This window comes from Phlebotomus papatasi, chromosome 3, assembly GCF_024763615.1.
Source record: "Phlebotomus papatasi isolate M1 chromosome 3, Ppap_2.1, whole genome shotgun sequence".
Classification (NCBI taxonomy): Eukaryota; Metazoa; Arthropoda; class Insecta; order Diptera; family Psychodidae; genus Phlebotomus; species Phlebotomus papatasi.
Genome location: NC_077224.1, coordinates 29818029 through 29838265, shown reverse-complemented (window position 1 = coordinate 29838265; position 20237 = coordinate 29818029). Strand labels below are relative to the sequence as shown.

Genomic DNA, 20237 nt, shown 5'->3' with positions numbered 1-20237 from the left:
GATTGAGTTGGCCCCTTGTAATTTCCAAGGAGCGATATTTTTCCCATACTCCTTTAATAAATCTGACCTAACATTCACAGAAAATGTGTGATTTAAGACTATCTATTAAAATATAATACCATAAATATGCGAGAAAATCGTATATCAATGTAACATTTCAGCTCAAAATAGCCCTCCCCTCTCCTTCCCAATTCAAATCTGGAAACAAAATATTTGACCAGTAAATAATTCAATTTTAATGATTAATAATAATGCTTCAGAATTTCTTAATTTTCTCTTTGTCAATAGTATTAACTTATTTACCAATTTTCATTTTTCTTGAATATTTTATCAAAATACTACCCAATTTGTTGCAGTCTTTAAATCTCCATCCAAATACATATTTACAACAAAATGAAGATTTTTTTTAATGTTTTTTTTTGTTTTTTAAATAATATTACCTCTATCATTTTCTCTCTATGTGTGTCAAATTTTATCTTTTTTCCACCAGGACAAGTATCACTGCAGTTATTGTTGGCCTCATTCTCGTCGCACTCTTCATGTTTTCTCTTCCGTTCCCCACTATCATCTACCACAGTTCCTGGAGCTTCCACTGCAGCATCCTCGGTAGCTGTGGCTTGTATTTGACACTCTAGTGTAGTCTCATGACTTGTTGATTTGTCTGTTGGCACCATTTTCACCGGTTTGTCACTACTTTGAGTACAATCTCGCGATTGGTCGTTTAGGTAGGGTGTATAATGCTTATTTGAAGCTGCAAGATTATAACTTTTCAATCGTTTAGTCATCATAGTCAAAATGTCACCATACACTGAGCATCCTTCGCACTATGGTAAGAACTAAAGTGCCAACTCTTCACCACAATTGTCAGCCACCAACTGAATTGGATGTGATTGTAAATTTGGCGAAAAAGTCTACGCAACACGGGACGGAAATGCCAAAGGAAAGAGAAGGGCGGTGAAATGCATTTGAGAACATACATAGACAGAGAAATGAGTGAGGAATATGCGCATGGGGAAGGTCTCTCTACTCTTTAATATTCTCCCTCAGAATCACCCTCCGAATGCGAATGTTTACACACAATATATAGCCATTTCCAAGGCAAGTTCCTCCCTACTTCGGCTTTCGTAGCCGAAGAAGGAGCGTATGAGAGGACGCTCAGCGTGGGGCCATGAAAAGACACGTGGTGTTTGTGCCTTCTTAAAGAGCAACTCACCATATAATATCCAATATCTAGAATTTTCATTACTTTTCCCTTTCTACGCATGCAAGTGTGTGTGTGTGTGTATGTGCGATGGAACTTTAAAGGATGCGAAAATAGGGGCAGTGGATTGGTATAATGATGCCACAGAACGTGTGTAATTGGTGGTATCCCTGCATGAAAATTGGGTGAATTCAACATCCAAGACGAAATCCCCAGGCATTGGTAATTAAAAGTACATTTTCAACTCACATTATCACTTTCAATTTGCACCCCCGCAAAGCCCCTATACCGCCTTCATCTCTTAGTTCAAAGTACAAATTGGTATTAGGGATCCTCGGGCAATAGTCACAATTGGTCAAAATTTAATCGGAATATTTCTTGAAGGACAAGAAATTTATGACAGTTGTAAGACCAGTTTTAAAAGGACACATTCTGGTCCAGCGTCTGATTCTCAAAATCTCGACCTCTGCAGAGAGGTCAACGGAGTGTTTAAAGAGTTTTCTGGTTTCTCAACGACCCTGAGATATACTGTTGATGGTAGTGTTGTATGTAACCACTCATTTATGAAACCGGGAAAAAAAACAATTTTAGCTTGCTTTACTTTTAATTTCCAATAAAAAAAAATTGTAGAAATTTGAAAATAAATTTTTACACAATAATGATATTTGCTAAATATTTCCTTTTTAGTAATAGGTAAATCATTTTCGGTCAGTAAATTAACAAAATTTGTTCAGTACAAAAATAAATAGCTTTATCACTTCTTAATTTTTCCTTTGCCTTTCACTACTTATCAATTTTTATTTTTGAGGACTATTTTGAAAAAAGTAATGGTCAATCGAATGGAATTTCAGTCTTCTTTCTCTTGTTCTTCTCTTTATTTTATTTTTGCCGACGTTTCGGTCCTTTGGTTGGGACCTTCTTCAGGGCCTACATTTATATATACATAAATTAGTATTTTTATATAAATGTAGGCCCTGAAGAAGGTCCCAACCAAAGGACCGAAACGTCGGCAAAAATAAAATAAAGAGAAGAACAAGAGAAAAAATACTGAAATTCCATTCCTGACATCATCTACATCTACACGGTTGAAACAAATTATCGCAATGGTCAATCTGCTGCAGCTTTTAAAAATCAATTGGAATAATTAAAAGGATCAAGAATAAAATAAACGATTTGAGATATTTGGATTTTTTCCTGATATTAGGGGCTTTTTTCAAAATTAATTAGTTATTTTACAGACACATTTAGTATAAAATAAAATTTGAGTATTTTCGGTCATTTTGTTGAAATTTTACACAAGTTAAAGAAATTAGAATTTTAGGTGGTGTCTTCTGGCTTCTATTTACTGGTGAAATTTATGCAATTCTCTACACTTGTATGAAAAAAGAAAACGGTCAAATATATACATAAATTTCTCTATAGTGTGTAGACAGAAGAATTACAGCCACTTTCTTGTGATTACCAGAAACTTTTCATTGAATTATCAATATGCCACATTTATGCAGAAAAGAGAATTATTCAGTAGTTAGATCACAGAAAGTAATGTAAACAATTATTTTACTTATTAATATGAATTGTTAGTATAAATTTTGTTTTTGTTATTTTTTACGTTTTTTACCTTTATACAAGCAAACGTAAGAAAGTGTATGTTTCAGCAAGTATATCTATAAGAACGAATAGTGACGAAATGAACCAAAAGAATAAAGGAGATATAAAATATTGTTAAAATTATGATTCTAACTTAAAATAAATTTTAGTATGTGATATAGTAGTAAGCAGTAATACAGAAATATCTGTTGCATATAGAATAGTTGTACGTACCTCTTTTATAAAGACTTTCTTCTTTGATAACCAGTTAAAATGAACCTCAACAGCATCATCATCCCGAAACGGACCAGTCTTTTGTTGGTCAATAATTCAAAACTGGAATTTTTTAAATTTTAAATAACAGCCCGGAACATTTCGTTATTATTTTTGTGTTATTGCCCCGGTGTCTGAGAAACTAGTTTTTATATCCCACTGATGGTCAAGATTTGGTCCAGATACGGGTTTTCATCTCCCTTCAAACATCTGGTCACCTCATCTCTTGCGGGCTGTCCGGCAAGGGGATGATGATAATGAGATGCAAGGGTTCATTGCTGCGCTAATCTCAAATACAACACCTTTATACTGTATTAAATTTGAAAAAATTTCGTTGATATTTTGTAGAAGAAATTAGTCTCTTCTCCTCTCAGGAGTGAATTGTAAAACAAAGCACATTCCATTTTGTTCATTTATGAGACATTTTCTATGAACCTTATGTGTGTAATTGTAAGACATCCCATTTCTTTATTCAAGACACTATAGAAAAACTTCCCCTCCCTTTTTTCAATGGAATATAGCTTCAGAGTAGTGAAATTTCAAGACTAAGAGGAGGTCCTTAAGCAAATCATTTAAAAATTCACGGATTTTGATAATACTAATTATTCTCTCTGAATCTAAGAGAGAGATATAGAGAAAAATCAGGCAATTAGTGACGAAAACTTTAGGTTTTGTTACTACGGAAAGAGATTATACATATTAATACACTGAGAAAAAAGGGGGTGCGATTAACTTTTTTTCCTTGTAACTTTAATATTTTTAAGGTGTCAGAAGATGGTATTATAATATATGTCGGATGCTACAAGGTGGTGATGTCAGATCCCATGTAAATTCCATTGTAAATTAGATTTTGGGGATAATTGTTCCTGGCACACCTTTCCAATTTAGTGGTATTAAATTGATTAAAATTTTACCTTTTACTCTTTCAAACTGAAATCAGATGTTATTGTCCCTTTCTGTTGACTGAAAACTGAAATTTCAATTTAATTTTCAATTTCAAATTCACTTTTCATTTGACAGGAAGAGATCGTTATATCAGATTTCGGTTTGAAAGAGAAAGATGTAAAATTTCAATCGATTGATCTTCGCTAATGGAAAAAAAGTGATTCGCTTTGGACCTAGCGCGGAAGAAGGCATTAATATGCTTCCAAAACCTGAACCACAAAAGGCGTAGGGGAGACTGGGGCAAAAAGTCACAAAACGGATATTTTATTTTTTTGCAAGCTACTCGAGCGCTTCAAAAATTTCTTATTAGCGCAGTTTAATAGGAAATTTACCGCTCTACAACTTTGTGAAAGTAATTTTCCTCTATTTTGTAAGGAAATACGTTTATCGAGCCAATTTCTAAAAGGTAATTTTGAGACTATTCTCAAAAATGCTGGGGCAAATAGTACCAGACATTGGGTGGGTATTATTATATTTTGATTCGCTTCATTACAGGCTTCCGTAAATTTGAAAAAATACCTAGAGGACATATTTTCATAGAAAATTTATTCATCTACACCTTTCTAAAACCCCGTTTTCTCTACGAGAAAAGTGTGAAAACGAGAAAAGCGTTTTTCAAGCTATTTTAGAAAAAAAACACACACAAAAGACTGCAAATCGTTTGACCAATTCAAACAACAAGAGGCGAGGCATGATAATGACGTTTGTTTTCACCGTGAGACATCAGAAATTGCTTCGCTTTTTTGTTACTTTTTGCTCTATACCTTTTGTTACTTTTTACCCCAAGTGGCCATTATTAATAAAAGGATTTCTGGAGAAAAGAACTTTTGTGAAATTCTAAAATAGATAGCGGATTCGTATTCAAAAAATCCAAATTATTTAGAAAATATTCACCAGTGCATCAATTTTGGAAAATAAGTAGGTAATAATTGTTATCTTCTGCAAGGAAAATATTTCAAGAATAGGGCTAGAAATTTCGATATTTTTTATTTTCTAAATTCTTTGTGCGAATTCTAAGAAACTTACGACATTGAAGAAGGTCTATGGAGGCTATCTATAGAAAAAAAATTGAGCCGCTATCTTTTTTACTTTGGAAGATATTAAATCGAAAAATATCTAATTTTTCGATTTGTGACTTTTAGCCCCAGTCTCCCCTATACAAAAAAAGTCTATCGGATATAATTTTCGAATTAAGAGCACTTTTGAATTTCGTTGAGTGTATGGATGTAAAGAAATGATAAAAAAGACTTCCGTTACACAACAAAAATATCTAAGTGGAATTTAACAATTTCTTAAGAAATGCTGGGAAGAATAGACTGATTTAGAAACTGCTCCAAATAAGGATTCTTCACAAATCTTTATGGGAATACAGAATTTTTCCCATTCCTTAATATTTAATTCTTTGTACCCCAGATTAATCAAAAATCCAATGTTGATAAATTTTAATTTAAAAAAAAATCATCATTTCGAGCAGCTTCTGAATTAAGCTATCCTTCCTTATTCACAATTTAATTTAATTTTACCTTTTTCATGCATCCAAGTAAAGTTGTTACCATAATCATTATTTTTAACCGCTTATCCCAATTGGAGTCACGCGCTAAGTGTACATACAAGTTAGCAAACAACGCCAGCCGGTTCGATCTCACGACAGTGCTCCAAGGCAAGGATCCTGAATTTGATTCAGCCATCTTCTCCTAGGTCTGCCTCGAGGTCGAGTTCTCTTCACAATGGCTTGCATAGCTTTTCTGGGGTATATTTCTTCATTCATGCTATGAACATGACAGTACCATCGAAATTGTGATCTCTCAACTCTCAACCCGAAGAAGCAACTCCTTGAAGTTGTTATTAATTACCAAATTGCGTGTTCTTATTGGATAGTTTTTTTTTATTACTTTACGAAACTTATAAAAATATGGCCTTAAGTATAACTAAAAATTAACAAGGCACTGTAAATAACAAAATCGACAATACATTTTGCATCTTCCATTTTTAAGAAAAAAAAATCTCTAGAGATCAGTTTTAAAACATATACAATAACTTATTCTTTTTTTTTATATAAAAGCATGGTATTAATTAGACACACGTTGCCCTTTACCCTGCATTTTTTGCATCCTTTATTACAAAAAATCTTGCTCAGTATACTTCTTTCTTTTTTTTTTTTGGTATTCAAGAGACCAAAAAGTCTCTTTGCGTAGCTGCACGACGATAAAAAATCTCTTTGACTCACAAAATTCTCAGTTGTAACAACCATTTTTAAGGCACTATTTGCTGTCTTGTGACCATCAAGGAATTGTTCATTTTTAATACTAGTGATTCAATAAATTTATAGCTACCTATCGTATTGGCTTTGGTCCCGATGCACATCTTGTACTGGGACTCGTCCAGGAGTTTATCACAATGGATTGTGTGGAAAATGTGTGTTAGAGATGTGTCCGATGTGCGAAAGACACTCAATTCCCGCCCAATCTTATTCAACACAGATCCTCGTCCATGATTTGATGCAATAATACGATCGAGGAATTTTACATCCTCTAAACCCCAACCCTTGATATCCGTTACAAATCCATCAACAGCTAGAAGATCGGATTTGTAAATCGCACATATGCCATAGCCAAATTCACGGAAATAACCACTATCATTTGTAATTTCAACATTTTCACTACCATCAGTCCTCCTATTTTGACTGTATTCACTAAAAACGATTGGCAAGTATATTTGTTGTTGTTGCACCGTGTTACTTCTCACTCGGTCCAATGTTTCTATTGTAAACATAATATCTACGTCAATGAAGAACAGGATATCCTCCGTAGAGGCATAGTTTGATCTAGCTGCCAAGTCTAGGGCTAGTCCACGGGAGAAATTGCCATAAATATCTATGGAATTTATCTCTCTATCGGGATACTGCATTTTTAATCTATTTATTTGCTCAAGAGCCTCATTGTATGACTCATCAATATATAAACCAATCAACAAGTCCGTTTTGGAATCATTTTTTAGGCACACCTGTAAATAATTTAAAAAAAAAATCATAGTAATTAGTGGTATGTCATCAGCTAAATATGTACAATTTATTGAAAAGATTTCCCTGGCAAGAATGAATAACTACACTGAGAAAAAAAATTTGGCCAATCTCCAGAAGATGCCAAACATAATGTGTAGAAGGAAGCCTTCCATCACCGAGAAAAAAAGGGGGTGCGATTAACTTTTTTTTCCTCATAAATTTAACACTTTTTAGGTGTAAAAATATATCAACATTTTTTAATGTTAACTTTACACCTTTTAAGGGTAAAATTAACATGAAAAAGGTAACTTTAACCCCCAATACACCTAAAAAGGGTAATATTTACACCGATTTCGGATCAATACTGCAGGGTAAAATTAACATTTCCGGAATGTTATTTTATTGTTGAAATCCGAAAAAGTTAAAATAACATTCCGGAAATGTTAATTTTACCCTGCATTATTAATCCGAAATCGGTGTAAATATTACCCTTTTTAAGTTTATTAGGGGTTAAATTAACCATTTTTCATGTTAATTTTACCCTTTAAAAGGTGTAAAATTAACATTAAAAATGTTGATATATTTTTGCACCTAAAAAGTGTTAAAGTTACGAGGAAAAAAAGTTAATCGCACCATCTTTTTTTTCTCAGTGTATGAATCTTGACTAACATTTGAAACTAGACTATAATTCAAATGTCTTTCAAAAGTTAAATTAGTGTAATCATGTAAGAATCACACCTAATATAAATTTATGTTTAAAAAGAAGAAAAAGTATCGTAAAAAGATTAAAAATATATTTTAAAAAAAAATCATTTTTGGAAAGGTTTAGCCAGGAGTATTTGTATACTTTACAAAACTAGTAATTTTTAGTTTTCCTTCTTATAAAATCACTGTCAAATGTGATAAATACTTCAGTAGTGATAGTCATGGACACTCATGAGTTTTAATGACATATTGTGAAGATATATTCTCAAATACTTATTCATCAAAAAGTTCGAAAATTACTATTAAAAAAAATTAAATAAGTTAACAATTAACCCTTTAACGACGAGACACTTTTTACGGACTGAAAATCAACAATAAAAATTAAACTGAGAAACATAATCAATGATAAGTCTTACATCTAACCTTGGAAAGTCCAACAGAGTCTGATTTGGTGTATTTTGTGCTTCTAGTCCAAAAATTTAAGTAATTTTTCTGACAATACCATTGAATATTTTTCGCTTTAACCCTTTAAGGACGATTGGAACACCGGTGTCCCATAAAGAAAATAATTTTTCCTGACTACCTAAAGTTATTTTTTTCTTATGTTTGTACATGATTGTAAAGTAGAAGGTTGAAGGAATCTAGAATATTTTTTGCAAATCTCTAGCTATTGGCTATGTAGTAAATATTTAAGCTCAAAAATGGCGAATTTTTAAATTCTCAAATTCATAATTGATTTTATTTATTTTTTATACTTCTAATTTTTTTAAGCAAAACCCTTTTGGCAATACAAACTACAATACTCCTACGTAATATTTTTCATTAAAGTGAAAAATATTATTTATTGGAATTGTCAGAAAAATGACTTAAATTTTTTTGGCTATTTTTGTCTCTATCGTTCATGGAAGCACAAAATACACCGAATCAGACTCTGTTGAACTTTCCAAGGCTAGATGTAAGACTTATCATTGATTGTGTTTCCCAGTTTAATTTTATTGTTGCTTTTCAGTCCGTAAAAAGTGTCTCGTCGTTAAAGGGTTAATGAAAAATATTTCGTAGGAGTATTGTAGTTTGTATTGCCAAAAGGGTTTTGCTTAAATAAAATTTGAAGTATAAAAAATAAATAAAATCAATTATGAATTTGATAATTTAAAAATTCGCCATTTTTGAGCTTAAATATTTACTACATAGCAAATAGCTAGAGATTTGCAAAAAATATTGTAGATTCCTTCAACCTTCTACTTTACAATCATGTACAGACATAAGAAAAAAATAACTTTAGGTAGTCAGGAAAAATTATTTTCTTTATGGGACACCGGTGTTCCAATCGTCCTTAAAGGGTTAAAAAGCATGATGTACGACTTTAAACTCAGACGCGCATAGCGCCCTTGACCTTATAAAATTGTAGTTCTATTTTTTTAATTGAAATACAAATTAGAAAAATACGAAGTTTCTTCAAATAGATATTTTCCGTAAATCCAGTTGTTACAAAAAAAAAAGATTATTTGTAAATTATTTACTGGTATTTACGATTTTTTCTAGAAAAATATGTTGCTTTATGGTACTAGAGAAATTTATGTCTACATTTGACAGTTTTTCCTACACAATGGCATAGGGGGCGTAGGCAATTTGCTTCAATATAGACATAAATTTCTCAAGCATGTAAATCCCATTATTTACACTGGATAGTTATTTATGGATGGCGCCTAGTTCCTCTTTGGAATGTTCTACCATTTTTCTAATCATTATGAAATTAAATACTTACGAACAATTAGTTGCGAAAATATAACTAAATTACCTGTTCGTAGTTACGGAGAAATCTTGTGAACGTTTTAAGGCGACCCGATAATGGCAATATAAATATAATATTTGGCAAGACTTTTTCCGCTACTGACTTATCATTAACGTTGAGCGTAAAAGTATTTGATAGCTTCTCAATACCCGTATTCCAGATTCTCTTTACTTTTCCCGTGAACTCCCTGTAGGCATCTTTCTCTGCAATAACAAATAATAAATCAGTGCACATTTACAATTAGTTACTAATATTCTTTTGCACAAACCAGATGAAATGTTAAGTCCGAAAAGACTTGTTTCGCGAATTTGAATATCTGTGAAAGCACGTTGGACGTAAAGATGTCTTCGAACAGGAACCGTCATCTTCTTTCCACGATATTTTTTGTAAATGAGCAACATATCTAGAATAAAATCCTGTCCATAGAGAGTATTTAGTCGACTATATGCATAGAGGATATCACGAAATTCTATCACACGTCCTCGTTGGCGTGAGTAATTGTTAATGTTGTCCATAATCTGTGTTAAGCAAAGAAATATGGAGTTTAATATTTTAATTGTCAGAAAAGTTATTCTTAAAAAAAAAATCTAAGAATAAATGTAGGTTTAAGGGCAGAATCACATTGACAGTAAAATGCTCACCGTATTTCGTTAATTTGCGCATTTTTATTGCAATTCTTACGCAAATTTTCAATTACCCTATTACCTTATCTCATACTTGGTGGCACTAGGTGAAAATAATATAAGAAAATTGAAGAAATAAAACAAAAATTCGATAAACGGTGAGCAAAAAAAACACTACGAATAATTTCTCTTACAGTTTTTTTTTGCTCACCGTTTATCGAATTTCCGTTTTATTTCTTCAATTTTCTTATATTATTTTCACCTAGTGCCACCGAGTATGAGATAAGGTAATACAGCAATGGAAAATTTGCGTAAGAATTGTGAATGCGTAAATTGAATGATATATAATAAATAATATTAATAAATATAATTATATATATATATATAAATAATATATATAATAATATATATTATTTATATTAATAATAATAACAAATTATTAATAATTTTTTTTAATATATAAATATATATATATATATATATATATAAAAAATTAATAATTAATAATAAAAAAAAAAAAAATAAAAAAAAAATAAATAAATAATAAAAAAATATAATTAATAAAAATAAAAAAATAAAAAGTAAATAAAAAAATGAAAATGCGTAAATTAACGAAATACGGTGAGGTTACGGCGAGCATTTTATTGTCAATGTGATTCTGCCCTAATATTATTCAAATATATACCTCTCTAATAATGTCTTCAAGTCCTTCCTTCACTGAACTCTCAATTTTACGTTTAGGATTAAAATGCGTTGCTGAATACATATGCTTCGCAATGAAATTCCATTCGAGCAATTCATTACTAGTATTGGGATATCTTTTTGTGAGTGTAGGATTTATTCCCAAAATTTCATGATCACCTAAATATTTTGGTGGTCTGAGTGTGTTGGGGAAAATAGGAACTCCCGGTGCAATATTTTTGCTTGACTTTGCAATGTGCAGTAAATCACTCATTGCTGAAATATCTCGGTGCAACATGAGAACTTCTTGACGCATTTCTTGAGCCTTTACACCCTGCAAATAAACAGAGAACATGTGTACATTACACCACATTATATATACATGCTTATCAAGCAATTCAATTGGAATTTCATTCATGAATTTGCAAAGAGGGTTCACAATTGCTATGAGTTGTGAGAATTTCACTGAAATATAGTGTCAGAGCAAATATTTATACATATTGTGCTTTGAAGAAGCATATAGCTACTTGGAAATTACAAGGGTTCAACTCACTTTTTTGCGATTTTGAGATTCTAATGCACTTAGAAAGACAATTTAATAAATTTTCAGATGATATAAGTCATTAAATTTCGTTATTAGAAAAGTTTTTCAAAATTTTAAGCTTTTTGATTACTTGCATAATTTTGCTTGAGGTAAAGGGGCACAAAATATATTCATCGTTCAAATTTTTGTGAAACAAGGGACTAACTCAAGCAAATTGATCCCTTGTCATTCTAATTTCAGCAAAATTTGTACATAATTTAGAACGACAAGGAGCTAACTCATTAAAAAGCATATTTTGAAAGGTAAAAATGTAAAAGTTTCGATGTTGATATTAGTGCTCATACGAATAGAAAAGAAATAAATTGTTGTTGTTCAGTCATTAAATTGATATACTTATTTACACAAAGTTGTATCTTTCATGCTGTCTTCTGAAAAATGGCCGAAAATTAGTTGGCCCCGTTGGCCCCTTGTAATTTCCAAAGAGCGATATAGTTTATGATAGTTAGTCTCAGCTTCTGTTGAAGATATTTGAATAAGTGAGTTATCGCTGGAAAGATTGGCTTTCATAATCCAGTAAGATTTGTTCCACTCAATTTAAAAAATAATTATCTCACAAGAGACTGGAGACTGGGGCAAAAAGTCACAAATCGAAAAATTCAAAATTCAATATCTTCCAAGGTAAAAAAGATAGCGGCTCAATTTTTTTTTCTATAGATAGCCTTCATAGACCTTCTTCAATGTCGTAAGTTTCTTAGAATTCGAACAAGGAATTTAGAAAATAAAAAATATCGAAATTTTTAGCCCTATTTTTGAAATATTTTCCTTGCAGAAGATAATAATTATTACCTACTTATTTTCCAAAATTGATGCACTGGTGAATATTTTCTAAATAATTTGGATTTTTTGAATACGAATCCGCTATCTATTTTAGTATTTCAGAAAAGTTCTTTTCTCCAGAAATCCTTTTATTAATAATGGCCATTTGGGGTAAAAAGTAACAAAAGGTATAGAGCAAAAAGTAACAAAAAAGCGAAGATATTTCTGATGTCTCACGGCGAAAAGAAACGTCATTATCATGTCTCGCCTCTTGTTGTTTGAATTGGTCAAACGATTTGCAGTCTTTTGTGTGTGTTTTTTTTTTCTAAAATAGCTTGAAAAGCGCTTTTCTCGTTTTCTCGTGTAGATGAATAAATTTTCTATGAAAATATGTCCTCTAGGTATTTTTTTTTAAATTTACAGAAGCCTGCAATGAAGCGAATCAAAATATGATAATACCCACCATAATGTCTGGTGCTATTTGCCCCAGGATTTTTGAGAATAGTCACAAAATTACCTTTTAGAAATTGGCTCGATAAACGTATTTCCTTACAAAATAGAGGAAAATTACTTTCACAAAGTTGTAGAGCGGTAAATTTCCTATAAAACTGCGCTAATTAGAAATTTTTGAAGCTCTCGAGTAGCTTGTAAAAAATAAAATATCCGTTTTGTCACTTTTTGCCCCAGTCTCCCCTATATCAAAGCTGTAACTTTTTACAACTTCGTTTTTCTCTTTGATTTCCAGGATAAGAAGTTGGCGCATAGGTAATTTGTTAGAAGAGGTCTGGGAAAGCTTTTTTTGGGGGAAATCATAAGAATATGATTTTTGAAAAAAATTTCAGCATTTGATCTTTAGTGATCATTAATCAATCAATTAATTAAAAATTAATTAATATCCCTAAAACTATTTTTCCCCATCACAACTACCACTTAAACAATTAATTTTTGGATATATCTTTGCATATTTCAGTTTTTGAAGATCAAAGTAAATAGCACTGTAAGTGGTTGTGCTAGTTAGTAATTATCGTGATTTCTTCATCATTTATATTAGCAATTTTAATAATAATAAAAAAATTTTCCAAAATATACAAGAATTACTGATATAGACGATAACGAAATTATGACTATTGCTGATCGGATTACCTATGTAACACTGGTTCCAATTGGCAATTTTTAATGCAAAAACAAAATCTTCCCAAAAAATCCAATATGACAAGATCAGTCGAAAAATTGTATAATTTTGAACAGATTAAAATTATCTATTTCGTGCAAAATAATATAATATTGTGGGAGATATTTGAACTTACATGCATGTATGCGTAGAGACGATACATAATTGGAGACTTCTTAACTGGATGAAGTGTAATTGCACTATGGACTTCCTTGTTTTTCAAATTCCCTGTAAAGGCTTCATTGCCACTGGAATTATGGTGTAATATGGCCTGCATCTGGAAAATAAATTAATCAATTTTTCGTCAGTTGAATAGTGCTATATGCGCTTATGTTTTCAATGATAAATTTGGTGAAGCTTAAACCTTCTTGTTACACATAAAACAAACACAAATGTTAAAACAAAAAAAAAAAATGTGGACAAACCTCATAATTCCAGGTGCAAGGAACACCTGCAAACTTTTGTACGCAACGTCCTACTTCAACATCTTCGTGGAGACTATATAAATTTTTTAGGCATGTGGGTATGTGAGGTGCAACTAAATATTCAATTAAGAAAAAAGTAAATAAATAGAGAATAAAATTTAAGCACGAAAAAAGGAAAACTAAAAAAAATCCAGCACCAAAAAATTTAGGTGAAAGTTTACCTCTTCTGAGAGTTTCTCGACTCAAAATAACGCCTGGTCCACCCATACAGAAGTTCTCATCATATTCGAGAGATAAAAGACCGAATTCTTCACTATTTCCCTTACCCGCCTGACCTAAAACCGATAAACATAATTAATACACTTTATAGTGGAATGCCATTAAGCTTTACCTATAAATTGTGGTTTTGAACTGTCAATGGATCGCAGAAAATGTTCCAATTTATCAGTCCGTATAAAAACATCATCGTCAGCTCGAATAAACCACTCAAATTTATCAATGTAATGCTCGTACATATAGTGGAGCATCATAAAAGATTTTTTCTGAGGTGGATATCGGTCATCGACCCCTTTTAATCCAATTATAGGGAGTCCTTGCAAATATGATCCTTCTGAGCTGAAGAAAGCAATTCTCCCGGGAAAGTTCTGGCCCCATGTGTCAAAGACAGCCTTTGTACGTTCTTTCAGAAAATCTTTTGCTGTCATTACACCAATTAACACCAGATTGTTCTGTGAATTGCTCGGGAGTTCATTAGCTTCCAAGTTGATGAATTTCAATGGACCTACAAAAACAAAATAACATAACAGTAAGAGTCACCAGATGTTTTATATTCTTTAATTTTCATAGGAAAATACCAAGAATGGAGATGGAACATTCTTCTTACTTCTTAGAAATATTTATTTTAGAATCTTTCATAACCTTTCATATGGATTGTTGTAACAGTCTAAAAGATTTTGAAGAAAATATTGGGAAACATAAACTGATTTAATTGCTATCCTTATCGCGAATTACTGTTTCGATAAGAATTCACATTGATCAAAATTATTTGATATCTCAATTGACAACTTAAACTGCATGAGCCTAAAGTAATATCTTTTACTGTTCAAACTCTATAGAGAGACCAGTATATTTATAATCCCTCGATTTTGTGTTATACATACACTGAGAGAAATCCGAAAAAGGTAAAATAACATTCCGGAAATGTTAATTTTACCCTGCAGTATTGATCCGAAATCGGTGTAAATATTACTCTTTTTAGGTGTATTGGGGGTTAAAGTTAACCTTTTTTCATGTTAATTTTACCCTTAAAAAGGTGTAAAATTAACATTAAAAAATGTTGATATATTTTTACACCTAAAAGTGTTAAAGTTACGAGGAAAAAAGGTTAAATCGCACCCTCTTTTTTTCTCAGTGTATACATACATATACGGATTTCTTACCCCCAAAGGGGTCATATTGTGGTAGAATTTTGGAATTCTGATGTTTCGAGTTTTTTGACGTCAGCTGTTTGTCCGTCCATCTGACAGTAGCCATAGTTCTACTGACCAAACGGTTAGAGATAACGACATTAATTTAACCTTCGGGAGACCCTCCGTAAGTCAATCCAAGGACCGTTAACATGATCTTTATTTTTCCCCCAATCATCCCCTTCCCCTACGCAACCATATTTTTGGGATATCGTCCATATATAAAAATTCCATTGAATAATTCCTAATAACGGTTTTTCAAGGTCAAATGTTAGAAAGGCGCTAGGGAGCGTATTTCTCAACCGAATTGTATCATATTTGGGCTCTTTAGGAAGGTCTTGCAAATTTTGATAATACTTAACCGATTCCAATCGATTCTGAACTACGAATGAAACGGTACATAATTAAATTATACTCAAAATAAGTAATGCTTTTGAGCTATTTTGGGTGATGTTTTGTCTCATTATAAATCGTTTCAAATCGGTTGTGAACCGGTAAACTCAAGAAGAAATTACCCAGTGGGAATAACTTTGCGAAATTCGTGAACTCATGAATATTTACTCTATTCCTCATGAATTGAACCAATAAAGTTCTTCACTTAGAGAAATCCAAAAAAGTTAAAATAACATTCCGGAAATGTTAATTTTACCCTGCAGTATTGATCCGAAATTGGTGTAAATATTACCCTTTTTAGGTGTATTGGGGGTTAAAGTTAACCTTTTTCATGTTAATTTTACCCTTAAAAAAGGTGTAAAATTAACATTAAAAAATGTTGATATATTTTTACACCTAAAAAGTGTGAAAGTTATGAGGAAAAAAAGTTAATCGCACCCTCTTTTTTTTCTCAGTGTTTAATAGGTAAATGATGTGGAAGTATTTTTGAGGTATAGCATTTAAATCACGAGTCCTAGAATTTCACAAAGCCTGGAACGCTTTGACACCTCTTTTTTTAAATTTCTTTCTAATGTAGATCAATTTCTTATATAGCTTGTATATGTTATAATTACTTTAGAATATGTATAATAAATTGAGTACGATTATACGATTTAAAACCATAATATGATGAAAAATCTTATTAGGATCATATTACATTGGTATGAATACATCAATTGTAGTCTTCCTATATTACCAAAAAATGCGACTTTTGATAAAAAACTTCTTACAGTAAACATCTTGTTATTAGTGGTTATTTCCTTGATCATATGACAATATGGGATTTGTATAGTCTAGCGTGCATATAATACCTTGAAATCGCAATCCGGACTTCAATTGGCAGTTATTTGCTGTTTCAATCACGCGATAGTTCCTCAAATACATCCCAATGCAAAAGCCAATTAGAGCACCGAATAGACCATAGCAGATGAGCTTCTTTCGCTGTGCCATTTTCTCTCACTCACAATTTGCCTCTATCCGCAAATTATCACGCCTCCTCCTCCTTCATATACATACGCTTTCGCTAATAATAGCTGCCAATTGCTTAAGCTTCCCTTATCGCGACATCTGAAAAGTACAAGGTGATCTTATCACAAGACGAACAGAATAAATCCACACTAAAGTATTTGATGAAACTAAACAAACTTACAGTAATTATGATTCTATTGAGTATTGCAGTAATAACAAATCCAACATTTATTACTGAAATCACATCTTTAGCATTTGATTGCTTTTAGATAACTTATAATCTTGAAAACGCCTGAGAAATACATCAATAGCTCTATTACGATTTTTATGCACCTTTTCTACAATTTGTAGGAGTAGCCTGAGTGCCCAGCCCAATAGCTAAGCCTTCTTAACATCATGCAATTGTAGTAGAGGAATGTTTTAGCTGGGATTCTTTATTTATGATGCTGTACAATGTTACAATACAAAATTGCATAAAGCCACGAATTCTGGAGGTCCTAATAGTGTATTTGCTACCAAGCATTTTTTGTCCAATGACTTCCAAAGTTTTCGGAAGACCTAACCAAAAGTGAAAGATTTTCCAACCAATCACAATTCAAATTATATATAGGGGAGAACGCGCTACCTTCGGACGACTGAAGCTTCGAATAATTCAATTTTTTATGTGCCTAATAGATTTGACTCATGGCCCTTTTCAAGAAATTTGAGGTAATGGACTAGCTATTGAATTGAATCGTAATATTATTTATAATGGATTAAAATTATTAAAAATATAGGGGATCTCAGTGGCGCAATAGGCAAAAGCGTTGGTTCTTGGGCGGATAGATCCCCGGCTTGACTCACAGTGTTGTGAGTTCGCGTCCCGCCCGGTGCAAAGATCTGAATATTTGATTTAGGCAATTTTCATATGCAATAATAACGTAATATAATGCACCGTCTTCGCCCAACAACTCCAGGAGCATGGCAGAAGCATCCACACCACAATGCACTCAGCAGATTCGTCCACTACGGGATATGACATCGTAAAATGATTACCTTGTATAAAATGTCTCTATACGATTAATAGGGGAAAGTGCCCATGCTTGATATCATTAGCAGCTTCGTTATGACCAAATTTTTCCTATGTTTCTCAATAAACGTGACTCCGCAATATATTTTAAAAACTGCCTACTTTCCCATACTCTGAGAGAAATCTGAAAAAGTTAAAATAACATTCCGGAAATGTTTATTTTACCCTACAATATTGATCCGAAATCGGTGTAAATATTATGCTTTTTAGGTGTATTAGGGGTTAAAGTTACTCTTTTTCGTGCTAACTTTACCCTTAAAAAGGTGTAAAATTAACATTAAAAATGTTGATATATTTTTACACCTAAAAAGTGTTAAAGTTATGAAGAAAAAAAGTTAATCGCACCCCCATTTTTTTCTCAGTGTAGTTTTTAAAATATGGTTGCGATGAGACACATATATTGTGAAACATTGAAAATTTAATAAATACGAAGCTTCCAATGGTATCAATCATGGGCACTTTCCCCTAATAATAATTAAAAATATATTAAAAAGGAGTTCTTCGAAGCTTGAATCGTCCGAAGGGGTAGCGTGCTGCTTTCCACTATTTTTTTTAATATATAGTTAACCTTTTAACTCTAACATTCTCTATGTGAGACATTGTTAACAAATTTGAGCATTTTGTTAATTTCTTGCACATATGCACAAAATTAAAATATATTACATACAAATTATTATTATAAGTTTTACTTAATACGAAAATGTGTGGCCTATATTTTCAAATGTGTTTTTTAGTAAGACGAACAATGTAAATAATTGTGAGGGTTGTAATACGAGTTGCTATACGTTCCGCTATCATTATAGAAAAGTATAAAGTTCATAAATAAAAATTAATATTTCTGAAATAACGCAGTTAGAACTTTAAAAAAATCTTTATGAGATTTTTTTTGTAAAAAATATAAAAGTAACATAGTTACTTTTTTCATTAATTAGTATTGTTATATATCAAATTTTATTTAATAATTGAGTGTTTCAACTTGGTATGTAATCCTAAGATGATTATAGTTTTTTTTTAAATATTTTTTTTTTGTCTCTAATGTGTAATAATTGAGGATTGGGTAACATATGCTCTGAATAAAGCTGTTATAAATTTAATAATTATTATTTTTATTAATTATATTAAATACTAATTGAACATAAGGGTTTTTTGTAATACCCTGAAATTAAATTAGAGGACATATCATGCAAAATATTATTGAAAAAGAAATCGATCATATCATGACCATTTATTTGTTGATTTACAACAGCTGTGAAATTTTTGATAACGAATTATGGCTCGAAAGAAAATCACTATTGATGAAATGTGTCACATTTCAGGGATTTCATAATCCCGCATGGGCACACAATTATATAAGTAAGTTGTGTAAAAGGGGCGAAATTAACGCGATTTTGTGTGATTGTGTCCGGAAAGACATTCCCGGAGATGCCTCATCACAAGCAAATTGCAAAAAAAAAAACCTAATGTGTGTCAAAACCTTGAGGAATTCCGTTGTTTATATCAACGAGATGTGCCTCTGTATAAACACTCAGTAAAACTATTTCAGGCAATTCTACTTAATTAGTATTTTAATTATTGATATAAATATTGTGTTTACCTTTTTGACCATTCTTGAAGCCCCCATTGCTCGACTGTATCTATTAATAGGTACTGTCGCAGTTAATCCTTTATTTTTTTGCACTAATCCCGCGCATTTTACTGTTTTCTTCGTCACTCAACAAACACTCACTGCATCTATTTTCATATGAAATTTCAGTGGTTAATGATAGATTTGCACAGGAAAGTGCTTGTGATTAGAGTGGTCTCTTTCAGAGCCGGCACTTGTTTGATGGCACTTCGATGAGGAATCGCTTAGAAATCGGTGAAGAATGCTAGCGCTTGTGGGATCACGAGAAAGTATATGCTATATATGTCTGGACTATCGTTTGTTGGCTGTATTACATGTAGTCGAGACAATTTGGTATGGCTACACACATATCCAAAGTCGTGCCTTCGCTAGAAATATTCATGTACCACGTGAACTGTTATAAAGTGGAAGCATGTGGAAGGCAATGGATGAAATTGTGTACATACATTGGGTAACAGAGAAACAAGTTTAGTATTATTACATGATCATTGATTCTTTACGCATATGCGTAAAAAATACATTTCAATTAAAAAAAAGCAAGAAACAGTATCGCTTCCGCTAGATGTTTTTTTTAATACATGTTCTTTAAAAAAGCTACATGATCCAATATGTAATATAATAAATTACAACTTCCGCATTTTTTCGGTTTTTGAGATTACCACCGCCCATGACCAATACATTGGAAACAATTATTATCGAAAATTGCTTAGAAAAATTGATGTAGGGGGAGGCTTTGAACTTTCGCACACAAAAATGATGTTCAAGTTCAGTGATTTTTTCTGACTACCATGCAAACCGTATGGATTCTCCAACTATGCCAAAAAATGTCTTACTTATAAGGTTCATAATCCCACCAAACAAAATCCCAGGAAATCCTCAGATTTTCCTCCAGAGGAAAATGAAAATTTAATGG

General features: G+C 31.9%; 2 protein-coding genes across 5 annotated transcripts in view; both read right to left on the bottom strand.

The window, feature by feature from the left end:
• Positions 1-967, bottom strand: part of LOC129807527 (nucleolar protein 4) — a 39409-nt gene extending 38442 nt beyond the window's left edge. The window contains exon 1 of one of the 2 annotated variants that reach the window (XM_055856859.1): positions 441-967. In XM_055856859.1, coding sequence (XP_055712834.1) covers positions 441-788 — 348 coding nt within the window. In that variant the 5' untranslated portion in view covers positions 789-967. The remainder of the gene's footprint in view (positions 1-440) is intronic. The other variant, XM_055856860.1, reaches the window with a different exon arrangement.
• Positions 968-5870: 4903 nt separating this feature from the next.
• Positions 5871-19638, bottom strand: LOC129807532 (chondroitin sulfate synthase 1). Of its 3 annotated transcripts, none has more exons than XM_055856868.1 (10): positions 19295-19638; positions 16475-16730; positions 14156-14545; positions 13986-14099; positions 13765-13877; positions 13476-13616; positions 10813-11142; positions 9773-10022; positions 9511-9707; positions 5871-7009 (listed from the first exon to the last, which is right to left on the bottom strand). In XM_055856868.1, exons 2-10 carry the CDS (start codon positions 16611-16613, stop codon positions 6260-6262), a joined length of 2424 nt encoding a protein of 807 aa, XP_055712843.1. In that variant the 5' UTR covers positions 16614-16730; positions 19295-19638; the 3' UTR covers positions 5871-6259. The 3 variants fall into 3 exon arrangements, with proteins under 3 accessions (XP_055712843.1, XP_055712844.1, XP_055712845.1); XM_055856869.1 differs by having other exon boundaries at positions 9773-9920; positions 19295-19598; XM_055856870.1 differs by lacking the exon at positions 16475-16730 and having other exon boundaries at positions 19295-19597.
• Between the last annotated feature and the right edge of the window lie 599 nt (positions 19639-20237).

Excerpts from the sequence above, each read along its gene's own strand:
- LOC129807532 (XM_055856868.1), bottom strand. The coding sequence starts at position 16,613 with ATGGCACAGCGAAAGAAGCTCATCTGCTATGGTCTATTCGGTGCTCTA. Across the intron at positions 14,546-16,474 it reads GTCCGGATTGCGATTTCAAG|GTCCATTGAAATTCATCAAC; the intron begins GTATTATATGCA and ends TTGTTTTTGTAG. Across the intron at positions 10,023-10,812 it reads TTGAAGACATTATTAGAGAG|ATTATGGACAACATTAACAA; the intron begins GTATATATTTGA and ends TGCTTAACACAG.